General features: G+C 33.7%; 1 protein-coding gene across 1 annotated transcript in view; it reads right to left on the reverse strand.

Moving 5' to 3' along the window:
* LOC106461811 (X-linked retinitis pigmentosa GTPase regulator-like) overlaps positions 1-13,595 on the reverse strand; it is a 150,846-nt gene that overhangs the window by 20,983 nt on the left and 116,268 nt on the right. The window contains exon 16 of the mRNA XM_022388887.1: positions 12,650-12,681. Within this exon, the coding sequence (XP_022244595.1) occupies positions 12,650-12,681 (32 nt within the window). The remainder of the gene's footprint in view (positions 1-12,649; positions 12,682-13,595) is intronic.

Below are 13,595 nucleotides of genomic sequence, written 5' to 3' on the forward strand. Positions count from 1 at the left end.
CATCATCTGCCATGTATTAGCCCAATGCATCAAATGATTTAAATCTCCCTGTATGTCTGCAGCATCTTCAATTCAACTGTATCTTAATGCCATCTGCAAACTTCAGAATTTTGTTAGTCATTCCAGAGTCAATATCATTAATATAGATCATACACAGCAGAGGACCCAGCAGAGAGCCCTAAGGCACATCACTTTTATCTGTGATCTAGTCAGATCTAACTCCATTTATCACTACTCTCTGCTTTCTACTCTCCAGCCAATTTTCTATCCAATTTAATAACATTTCCCCCACACCCATAGATTTAATTTTTTGTAACAAGTCTTTTGTGAGGCACCTTATCAAACTCTTTCTGAAAATCAAGGTAACCCATATCCACAGTATTTTCTTCATCAACTTTTGCAGTATCATCCTCAAAGAATGTCAGAAGATTTATTAAACAAGACTTTCCCTTAGTGAAACCATGCTGGCTCTCTAACACTGTATAAAACTGCTTTAAGTGACTTTACAATGCATCTTTAATCACACTCTCCAAAATCTTTCCAACTACTGATGTAAGACTAACAGGCCTATAATTGCCTGGACAATGTTTATCACCTACTATAAATAATGGACTAACATTAGCCAACTTCCAATATTCTAATACTCTTCCACTACTCAATGACCTATAAAACTTATTAGCTAGAGGTTCACAAATAAATCTTTAAGTTCCTCTAGGATAAAAGTTGTCTGGTACAGGAGATTTATAAATTTTTAGGTTTCCCAACTTTTTTCTTACAATTTCAGAACTCAAAATGATATCTTTTACATCAATATTTTCCCAAATACATTAAGTGCTCTGGTTGAGACATAATACTTGTATCTTCTTTCATAAAAACTGAAGAGAACATATAATTTAATAAGTTTACCACCTCATAATCTTCTGAGATTAGCTCCTCACGATCATTTTTAAGAGGCCCGATCCTCATCCTAACATTTTGCTTACCTGTCATATACCTAATGAATTCCTTATTGTTTGATTTAACTCTCTCAGCCAACCCTCTTTCATATACAGTTTTTCCATTTTTACTTTCTTTTTAACCAACTCTCTTGATTTCCTATAGTCCTTCAAGTCCTTATTATTTCCAGTAAGTTTAAATTTCTTGAATTTATTATGTTTATCTCTAATATGATCTCTTAAACCTTTACTAAACCTTACAGGCTTATTCTGCTCTGTTGCCCTTTTTTCCTGTAGGAAATATGTATGTTCTGTTTACATATCAATTTTCCCTAAATGCTTCCAACATCTGTTCAAGATCCCTTCCCAACTCTTTAGTCCAATCTACAGAAGCCAGATCACATCCCATTCCATCAACGGAATATCACATCGGATGCTAATATTAAATCTAATATAGCTTCCTCTCTTGTAGGTTCCATCATCAGTTGGTGTATAAAAGTATCCTGAACAACTTCCAAAAACCTAACCCCTCACTGTCAGATTTGCAATTTTCCCAATCAACACCCCTAAGGCCTGGCATAGCAAGGTGGTTAGGGTGCTTGACTTGCGATCTGAGGGCCATGGATTCGAATCCCCCTCCCACCAAACATGTTTGCCCTCTCAGGCCTGGGAGTGTTATAATGTGATGGTCAATCCCACTATTCGTTGGTAAAAGAGTAGCCCGAGAGTTGGCAGTGGATGGTCTTACACTGCTAAATTAGGGACAGCTAGCACAGATAGTCCTCGTGTAGCTTTGCACAAAATTCAAAACAAACAAACAATACCCCTGAAATTAAAATTTCCCATAATAACAACACATTTTCCAGCTACCATTCCGATCTCATTATACAGTTTCTCATTAACTTCCACATTCTGATCTGGTGGTCTATAACAAATCCCAATTACAAGACTTTTCCCTTTATATCCACTAACACCAACCGAAACTGACTCAACCTCAGTGCCATTTTCTTTAACATGATCTAACTCAACAGGATACAATCACTCCTAAAAATATAAAGCTATTCCTCCCCCTTTTCTCAATACTCTATCTCTAGTAAATAATATGTAGCCCGGTACTTCAAAAAAAAAATTCTCTCATCAAAATTGTTTAAATCCAACCAAGTCTTAGTGATACCCATAATATCAAAATTCTCAGTTTCCACAACTGCCTTGAACTCATCAATTTTATTTCTAATACTTCTAGCATAACAATAGTAACAATTGATCATAGATTTTAGAATATGTTCATGTTTTATACCTGTTGTACATATTTTCCTATCAATTATATTTCCTATTTGACTAGTATCATAGCCCTCATCTTTGTCTAGCTATAATTTAAATCTACCACTACAGCTAAGTTAATAACCTTTGCTAACATGCTTGCCCCTGACTTGTTTAAGTTTAAGCCATCAATTCCAAAAAGATTAATTTTCCAATTAAAGTTATCCCACAAATCCAACCAGCCTAGTTGCTCATCCCTACATATTGATCTAAGCCTGGCAGTCAGACCTAGTGATCTACTTAGTATCTCATCTCTACAACTTATTCTTGGCAATATCCCCGACAAAATCAAGCTATGACCCCTTTCCTTAAAAGTTAAATGCCCTTATCAGTGTTTCATACTTATCAATAAGCTCCTCAGATCCATTATTAGCCCCAACATGTACCACAAAAACTGCATTGCTACTAGCACCCTTAACTATCTCTCTGGTTTTGTCAGTTATATCCTGTACCCATTGCTACTAGCACCCTTAACTATCCTCTCTGGTTCTGTGAGTTATATCTTATACCCATTGCTACTAGCACCCTTAACTACCTCTCTGGTTCTATCAGTTATATCCTGTACCCATTGCTACTAGCACCCTTAACTACCTCTCTGGTTCTATCAGTTATATCCTATACCCATTGCTACTAGCACCCTTAACTACCTCTCTGGTTCTATCAGTTATATCCTGTACCCCTGGTCCTGAACAGCATAAGCGTATTTTTTTGCTCCTATTTACTCCACATACTACTCTATCTACATGCCTAGCTAGAGAGTCACCTACAACTATAACTTCCTTATCCTTTACACTATTATCCCTTGTGATCCCATATGTTTCCTTTACTTGCTCCCCTCATCACTAGCAAGTGCTTGGAACTGGTATACAATGATTTAATATCAGAACTAGTGCAGTGTGCATTGCTGTCAAACTGCAACTATTGTATTTCTCGAGAAAACTCAAAACTGTCCTATAAAGCACATTCGTTGGTGGTGTATGTTTATAAAAATGCAACTAAAAATCCAGTTAAAACAATGTTGGAAAAATAGGTCATAATGAAACTCCTTATTTATGAATTTCAGGTAAACCTTATAAAATTCCTGGGTGACTATGTGATGATCTAATATTTAAATACTTTATTTCATTAAGGATATCATCTTTCTTTAATTTCAGTAGATATCTTTGCAATTTAATTTCTCTTCTATCAGTAGGATCATTATGCAGTTCCAGAAATTTAGTACAGGCACTTAGAGTACCTTCAGCGCTCTATAAATAATCATATTTATTTAGTATTACAATGCTATTTTCCTTATCAGATTTAGAAATCACAATATTCTTATTTTTACTTAAACTTTCTAAAGCTATAAATTCTTTAGGACTTAACCTGATGAAATTTTTATATTCACAATTATAGTTATTCAAAGCAGTAAGAGCAATACCACTAATCAGAACTCTAGCATTATTAAAGTAAAGTATTGACCAGATTTACTCCAAATGGATTGATGTGATAATAACTGCAAAAACTGTTCAACCTGTGCAAAATAAACTTAAACATATTAGGATTATCATTATTATAAACTTATATTATTTCTTCTCAAAATCATTCAAAACATACTTTGTGTAATTGGGGATAAGATTATCAGGATGTTCTATAAATGAATTTTTCCCTAACTATTGCCTCCAATTACCTAACTTAAGTAACTATTTTTCCTAAACTTTTTCAGGATTTATTATTTTGTTATTGAATAAAAGTTTAAATTTATAATGTCTAAAAGTCCTACTTTTCCAATAATTTCAATGCGTCTGTGGATAATGTTGATAAAGATTTAAATAATTGATGTTTTTGCTTAATTTCAAAAATTAAGTAATCCAATCTGAGTTTCCTTATATTATCTAGACTGTTAAAACTGAGAAATAGAAACTTTGAGGTTAAGAAACCAAGGAAATACATTTAAGCATTAAGAAAAGTATTATGTGACTTACTTTTGGAAAATTTAAAGTATAATCTAAATAGAGTTAATACATGCTTACCATATCTATTTTACAGACTTGTTCTTAGGAAATATTAAACATATTATAACTTTTAAAACATAAAATGCTACCATCCATTTCATAATTTAATCGTTAAAAACACATAAAAAAACCAAGTTACACATTAAAAAAACCAAGTTACATGATACCACAACAAATCATAATGTCCTTAAAACTGAAACTTCTTTCTATACTTTAGCTCTTACTTACACTCTTACATAAAGATTAAAAACTTAAAACTACAATCTAAAACTTCCTATCTTCTTATGAAAATAAAATTATAAATATTAAAATCTACTTTATGCTTTAGTTTGTGTCAGAAAGTAGAAGAAAAATTAAAGGAGCTAGAAGAAAAGGATGTAATCAAAGGTTTAGGCCGTATTCCACGGATTAGTAAAATGATTGTCATGCCTAAACCTTCGTGCGAGATAAGACTATGTATAAATGTGAGGAGAACTAATGAGGCAGTGGATCCAATCCTGACAGTAGATGAGATTTTGCACAACATGAATGGTGCAACTGTATTCAGTAAACTAGATCTTCATTGGGGCTATCATCAGATCGAGCTCACTAAAAAATCTAGAGAGATTACAACATTTGTAACTTACAAAGGTCTATATTGTTATAAATGACTTATGTTGGGTATTTTTTCGGTGAAAGCACTGAGAATATCTCAGACGATATTATCGTACACAGGCATACTCACAGTGAGCATGATCAGAGGCTTGAAACAGTTTTATGCTATCTTAAAGAGAAAGGTTTGACCCTAAAGAAAGATAAGTTGCAGTTCGGAATTTCACAGCTTTTGTTCACGGGAGACTTGTTATCCAAGAAAGGTATAGGTCCAACCGCTACTCGTGTTCAAGTTGTCAAAGCACGAAAATTCCAGAAATGTCAGCAACAGTTAGTAGTTTTCTAGGCTTAGTTAATTTCAGTGCCCATTATATTCTAGGTTTAGCTACACTTGCAGAACTGTTGTATAGGTTAACTCACCAAAATATTAGGTTTGTTTTGGTGACCAACAACAGGAGTCATTCAGTGTGTCAGGAACGAAAATGGCATCTACAGAAGTTTGGCATACTTTGATCCAAATGCTACAACCCCAGTAACCTGTGATGCAAGACCTGAGGGGCTAGGGGACATGTTAACTCTGGAACAACATGGTCAATTTAAAGTCATATCATATGCTAGTCATAGCTTATCAGATGTTGAGAACTAAAAAAAGAGGTGTTATCACTTGTTTTGGCATGTGAGTGCTTTCATTGGTATTTGTCAGGGGTTTTGTTCCAGTCGATCATGAATCATAAGCCACTTAAATTCGTCTCCTCACAAAAATCAAAGCCCTCAGCACACACAGAATGATGGGTTTTGCGTTTCCAACCTTATTCCTTCACTGTACAGTATAAATCAGGTCAACAGAATGCCACAGATTTATTGTCTCGGTTGTTGCTCAATGCCATGATAGATAATTCACAGAATTTCGTGGACGAGTATATATATTTCATTACAAAATCTTTAGTACCTAAAGTGCTCACAAATTTCAAAGTAGAACAAGTCTCTGCTGTTGATCCAGGTTTAACTAATTTGCAGATGTATATCCAATAGGTACACTCAATCTTGCTAAAGTTAATGTAAGATTGTTATACAAGATGGTATTTCTTGAGCTAATGTGTTTGGGTACTATCTCCTCTAACCCAAAGCTAGAATTCCACATTGAAAAGGTGGAGGGGCCAGTGAAGGTGCAACAGTATTCAAATAAATAGATAACAACCACCTGAAAAGAACATGTGTACCAGAAGAAGAAAGTAAGGCATACCTGCAGGGTATAGCACTACTTCTGGAACAGGTATGCTCCTCGCCCAGTAACTAAACAGTAATATATATAGAACAGAATGTATGAGGCAGTTACCAAATACTCAAGAAAAAGATGTACAGCACTTTGCTACGGAGCAGTGCAGTATAAATATGACATGAATCAGCATAGAATGGACATACAAAATGTCTAGTATGTAATCGACAATGGGCCTGAAGAATTATGTGCTAAGGGACGAGTCCTGGGGCACACTGGAGCAAGTCCATTAATGTCTGGTCGAGGATATTGGTAGCAACAAGAGCGATCTTCCCCTTAAAAACAATGACAACCATGGGAACACTTCCCCCTGTGTTTCCCTGAGGCAGATTGCACTTGACCTATACATGTACAATTTACAGTCCTATATCACATTATCTGGCACCAAACTATGACTAATTCTTCCTATATCACATACTATGACCTACTACATATGTGGATGAATAATGAACTATCTGTTGACAACAGGCTGATTCTGAATTATCAGAGAAAATTTCATCTCACTACTTATTTATGATGCTTTGGATATATGGGAGTAGTCCAAGTGTGGTCTGCCTGGGCATAAACAACATGGGTAGCACCTTTGGATTCTATTGAGTAAGTCAAGTGCAGTCGAACCGGGCAGAAACATCCAGAGGAAGCTCCTTGCATGAACATGTATATTCTAAAGCACTTTGGATCCAGAATAGTATGTTATTGTCTATACAATAATTATAATGACGACATCCCTCTTCTCACTGAGTGGGTACTTATGAGTTTGATTTCTTTCATTGTACAACCGCACTCAGGTGGAAACCTCCATGGTCCACCACTACAGCAACTGGGAACCAGAGTGGTAAGGACTCCCGTGCCAGAAGAAAAAAGGGGAGAACACGCATTGGAAAATCCCAGAGGAAATGACACACTGGAGACTGTGCAATGTTTGTCTGCGATTCCCTATTTTAAAAGCCAGAAAGACCCAAATTGTAAGGATCAAGAGTCAGTGGGGATAGGCAAAAATCCCCATCTGCTTTACTCATGAAGTCCATGAGTGATGGTCCTTTATACCAAATACATTGATAATAAAAGTTTTATATATATATATATATACATGACCAGGCAACACCCACCATTAGATGAGATACTGAAATATGATGTATATAAACTGAAAAAGATACAAAATAATAACAGATCAAAGGTGAACAAACGTGTGGAGATTCGCCACAGGAGGAAGACAACACCTGATTGAGGAAGACACAGCCAACTCGTGCAGATAGTGTGCTAAAAATGTATTGGGAATAGTCCACATATTTGCTTAAATGATTTCCTACAAATGTCAATGGATTCGAGCAGCTAAGGACATAATTAAGTGATGGATTTGGTGCAATGAAATATTGTACAGCTGGCGACCTTTCATGGAGAAGTCAGAATTTGCTAGTCATATGAGTTGATGAATCCAGCCAGTAAGGGTAACAGAAGATAGGACCAGGGAAACAGACAGATTCCAGGGCTTGTTAAAAAACTACTTCTGTAGTTGTGAGCTCATCAGATAGAAAATTGGTTAGATGGAAGAAAGCAGAAAGTTGTTATAAATGGAGTACAGTCAAATGATTAATGTCACAACTAGGGTACCTTACTGCTCAGTGTTAGGACCTTTGCTTATTTTGATTTACATCAATGGCTTGGAAGAAGAAATGGTCAACAGATTATTTAAATTTACTGATGACATTAAAGATTTGGGTGTTGCTGGCTGTGAAAAGGATGCCGTGCTTTACAAAAGGATTTGGATTATTTGGTAATAAGAGCAAATAAATGTCAAATGGCTTTTAATTATAATAAATGCAAGATAATGATTTGGGATATGAAAAGTTAAATTATGAGCATAATTTTGATGGGAATAACCTTAACAGTGTTATGGAAGAAAAATGTCTTGGTGTTCTGGCCAATCAGTTTCTTAAGCCATCCAAGTAATGTGCTGTTTCTAGTGGCAGGCCATATAGAATTTTAGGTTGTAGCTACAGAAATATTAAATACAAGTCTAAAGTGATTATAATGTTATTATATAAGTAATTTGCTAGATCACATTTGAAGTACTGGAATCCTTACCTTAGAAAGGACATATAATTGTTGGAAAAGGTTCAGAGGAGGGCTAAAGGATGATACCTTGGATGGAAAGGTTGTCATGAAAAGACAGGTAAAGATCTTTTAACTTGTCTTCTCTTGAAAGAAGAGTAAGAAGGCATCTGATTGAGGTGTTTAAGACTGTTAAGAGAATCAGTAGTGTTGATGTACTTTTCCCTTAAACCCTTAAATTAACTGCTGCATCCAGCACATCTGAATGCAATCTTTCAAAGGCCAACCACCCTGAAAAATAAAGTTGTCTTTGCTGAAGATGACTTCTTCTCTACCATAAATTATATTTATATTCCCTAGACTTACCATTCTCACTGTTAAATACAAACAAAAGTGATTGATAAAAATGTGAATGAAAAGGGCTAGCTTTGAGTTTTTTAGTGTTATTCAGTGGATAGACTGGTGGCACATGTGATGTGATTATCCTTACAAAAATACATTCATAGCCTCAATGAAGGGACAATCAGGAGAGTTAGAGGCTCCCAATAACCTCAACTATCTTGTGGGTTAGACACCAGGTTAAATTGTATGGGAATAAAAACCCTTATAAGAAAGCCACTGCCAAAATGCCTTGCCTGCACATTAGTGGTAGGCAAAATCCTTATTATTATCATGAATACAATGGAAGGCTGTAATGCTCAAGACCATGGGAGAAAGTCAAGTCCAAATTCAGAGAAAAGAATATCTTTTTGATGTTCTAAGATTAAACCCTGTGGGGAGTCATGGGATCAACAGAAGTACAGGCAAAACCAAAACACTGAGAGAGAGAGACAACAAAAATCAAGATACAAGGTAATGATGGAAGACTTCAATGCTACAACTGTACTGAATGAACCAGTAGAGGCCATTTACATGCATTGAGCTCATTTGTCATGGGAGAAAGAAATGAAAGAGGTAACAATTCTGTAATTTGCCATAGAAGCAAATCTAATTATTGTGATCACCTTGTTCAAGAAAGCAAAAACTAGATACTGGAAATTGGAGGATTCTAATGCCTCAACCAAGAATCAAATAGACTTCGTATTAACAAACCAAAGAGGTATCATGAAGTTATGACAAAATTGGATGTTGAAAACCACAGAAAGGTAACAGTAAAAACTAGCATATATAAAAAAATTAGCCAGATTTTAGACAATACAAAGAATGAAAGTACTAATAATCAACAAACTAGTGTTGAAAGAACAAATATGAAGCACTTAGAAGAAAACAACTGAAAACAGATGTGAAGAACTCAATAACATCACCTTGGAAAAGTGGAAAAGGTATCAAACTAGTCAAAAAAGATAAATACACACAAAACATTTCACTCTCACAATAAAACAGGAAGATAAAAAGACCTAACAAAAGAAGTAATTGAGTAAGTAAGTCATTATTAGAGAAAAGGAAGTAGATTGAATTAATTAAGATGGTTAGTAAGAAAAGAAAATTTGGAGAAAGGAGGAAGAGGAAAGAAAACATAAAGGCTATAATAGAGAGAGAGAGGTCAGGGGTTTAAAGAAATATACAAAAAACAGAAGGAAACCAAAAATAAATACAATGAGATACAAGAATGGAGAAATAAGAAAAATGGCAGATTAGAAATTTTGGAAATAGGTGCAGAATTCTATAAAGAACTTTATGGCAAAACAAACAAAAAGGAAACACAGAAGAGAAATACAAGCCTAAGTAACACAGAAGTACCACCAATCAGCAGTGGAGTAGTGGAAAATATCATGAAGCAAATGAAAAAGAACAAGGCACCTGGAAATGGTCAAATAACAGTGGACATACTTAACCTGAAGCATTAAAAGTATTAACTATGCTTTCCAATGAAATTCTGAAAATAATGGGAATTCCCAAAAAATGGATGGAAGTCAAGATCAAAGGAGAGAAGAGATATTATAAATTACAGACAAATTAGCCTTCTATCAAACCAGTTTAAGATTTTTATGAGAATACTACAGAACAGAATGGAAAAAGCGCGTAAAGAGAATTAACCCAGAGAATAGGCAGGTTTCAAAAAAGAATATTTCAACATTAGACCATTTACAAGTAATAAACCAAATAACAGAAAAAAAAATGACTGCAACCTCTTATGGTGTCAAAAGCTTTCTCACAATCAAGAAAGCTAATGTAAAGGAACATTCAGAAATATTCAGTGCACTATGAAACATATATTAATATACTAAAAGACAAACATAATATTTAAATAGCTTTAACACACCTTGATAATGAAATATCATTAGGAATCAAGATAATGCAAGCCATTCAACAGTGAGACTTAATAGCACCCAAGCTCTACACTGTCATCTTAGAAAAATATTCAAAAATACAGAATTGGAAAATGATGAAATTAAACTAGACAGAGAAATGTTATCCAATCTGAGATATCAGATGATGATGTACTTTGTATGGACTCTGTGTCAAAAATGGAAAATCAACTGGGATTTTCCATTTTTGACACAGAGTCCATACAAAGTACATCATCATCTGATATCTCAAACTGAATAAACAGTTCCTTGATAGCAAGAGAAAGGGACAACTGGATTAAAACTTTACAGAAAGCTATTGTATCCTGACAGATATTGTGAGATGGCAAATTCTACTTTTCTTTTGTTATGGTTTTATTTACCATTCATTTATTATTCCTTCTATCATTTAGTTAAACTGTGAATTTTTAGTTATATTAAAGCGTTAACTCACTTTATAGCTAGAGCATGTTGATTTGAGTATGTTTGTATTATGAAACTGACACTAGCTTCCCCAAGCAGTTACGTACATATATTAATATTGTGAAATATTATGTAAATTAACTAGTCACATGAGATGCAACTTTGTGATCTAACCACTAAATAAAAACCTTTCCCTGATCTTAAACAAGTTAGTTCATGAGAAATAGTTAGAATGAATTATTGCTGATTGTTTCTCGATATTGTTATTAATTTTGAAGTGGTTTAATTTTGAAATATTGAGTTTTTTCTTTTTTTCTAATTATTTTATATATTGAAATTAATAACATTAATATTTATATTCTATTGTTTATTAACATTTGTATGAAGTCCTGCACAGGTACAAATTTACTGACTGTAAGTGATAAAAGTTTTATTTTGGATTTCTATTGTTGTTGTTGTTACAGTTTAATAAATTATTTATTATTTGGCCCTGGTTGTAGCAGCATTTTGAGTTAGTCTGTTACAATATCTATACTTATTTAACCACTCTCTCTGTATTCAAAATGAAATTGTGAACTGCTTCTTCCCCTCCACAAACAAACTAGAATTTCTATGTACATTTAAAGAAAACCAGTACACTCTGATCAATATCTACACTTCACATTTAACCAAAATCCCCCCGTTAAAAGTGGAATCAGGAACAGTCTTTTTTTCTCCATGAAAAAAGTTAAAACTTTAATACATATTTACTGTAAACTATTATATTCTGACCAAAACCCACAATTCACACACTCTCTTTGTTAAAAGTGAAATTGTGAACTCTCTATTCTACACCAAAAGGACTAGAATTATACTGCATATTTTTATAGGAAACCATTGTACTCTGCAGATATCTACACTTTACAGGTAATCATAAAGTTTTTGTTAAACATGAAATCATGATCTCTCTTTTTCAATTTAACAAAAACAATCAGTAATAAAAGTCAACTTCAAAAAAGAAAAGATCAACTTGACAAAGTCCTTCAATGCAAAGGATATTCTTGCTTTTCATCCATACCTTGTGAAATATGGTTCTACTTTACCAAAACCTCAAACACCTTCATTTTTTGAAAATCAAATTACACATTTAGATAAATATGTAAAAAGTGTAACATCTAGATGTACATCTACTCAACTGCCACGGTATTATTGAAGATACAGAGTGCCAAAGTAGAGAATTTTCATAGCTAGTTGGTCATGTGACAATACATCTGAAGTTTGAAGTAGTTTTTAAAGGTTGCTTTTGAAATAAAGGACTTAAACTTAGATAACGTAAAACTTTGGATCATAACATACATTATCGTGTTAATTGCATTCAGATATATTGATAGTAAAGGTGTTTAAATCAATTTTGAATGTAACCCAGTGACTTGCACAGAAAAGTGTTTAAAGGGGTACCTGTTGCGAAGGGGGTTAAAGATGTTTAGATATATCTTCACACAATACCCAGTTATATCTTCTTAACTTGTGTTCTTAGTAATATGGGTTGATGAATGCTGAAAAGCTCCATTTAATTACTAAAGATGTATCGTTATGTTCAACAGTATCGTGTCAGCAAAAACTTAGTTTTAACACTAATACTTCTTTGTTTAAAATTCTCTTCTATAATAAATGCTGTCCAAATTTAGGTTTAACAAAGCAAAACTGGTCTTTATTTCAAAATTGAAAGATAAAACATTTTTTTAGTTGTTTATCAATGCAACAACCAATAGGTATAAAAAATAAAATTACCTGTTCTGTACTGTATACTTTGTTCTTGTTATCTGTAAGGTAAAAAAAATAATAACAGTAAAATCTTTTGAAGAATACATTTCAAATGTGAAATAAAATGTATTGCAACTTTATTATCAAAAAACTATTTTTAGTGAAATGTAAAAAGGGGGTACATGACAATATCAGCTATCCCACATCTAAACACACAAAAAGCTTCTTAAAATAATATTCTTCATTATTAAAGTAACTGAACTCATGAAAAAGGTGTAGGTTCGAAACTGCAATTCTCATATTGCCAAGATGCAGAAATTATTTAATATCAGTAACAATGACTTATACTGCAATGTTTCTCACATCAGTATACTAACTAAACACACAAAAATGTCTAGCTATTGATTGCTGATACTATTGGTTTAGGAAAGGGTTTTTTACATTATTTCAGAGAAGTAATAGTATTACAAAGTAACTTATAAAATAACTGTATACTGTTGTAGTATAGTTTTATATATACACATACTTTATGCTCCTTCAGACTACATTTGGTTACTAATGTGCCCTTATGTTTCCACAAGAGGGCTTCTCAGATTTCATGGTACTTGGTTACTAATGTGCCCTTGTGTTTCCACAAGAGGGCTTCTCAGATTTCATGGTAAGTATGTGGTTACTAATGTGCAATTATGTTTCCACAAGAGGGCTTCTCAGATTTCATGGTAAGTATTTGGTTACTAATGTGCAATTATGTTTCAACAAGAGATCTTCTCTATTTCATGGTACAGATTTTATTAATATAATCTTATGTCTCCACAAGAGGGCTTCTCAGATTTCATGGTAAGTATGTGGTTACTAATGTGCCCTTATGTTTCCACAAGAAGGCTGCTCAGATTTTATGGTAAGTATTTGGTTACTAATGTGCCCTTATGTTTCCACAAGAGGGCTTCTCAGATTTCATGGTAAGTATTTGGTT

This window comes from Limulus polyphemus, unplaced genomic scaffold (genome assembly GCF_000517525.1).
Source record: "Limulus polyphemus unplaced genomic scaffold, Limulus_polyphemus-2.1.2 Scaffold1036, whole genome shotgun sequence".
In the NCBI taxonomy this organism is placed as follows: domain Eukaryota; kingdom Metazoa; phylum Arthropoda; class Merostomata; order Xiphosura; family Limulidae; genus Limulus; species Limulus polyphemus.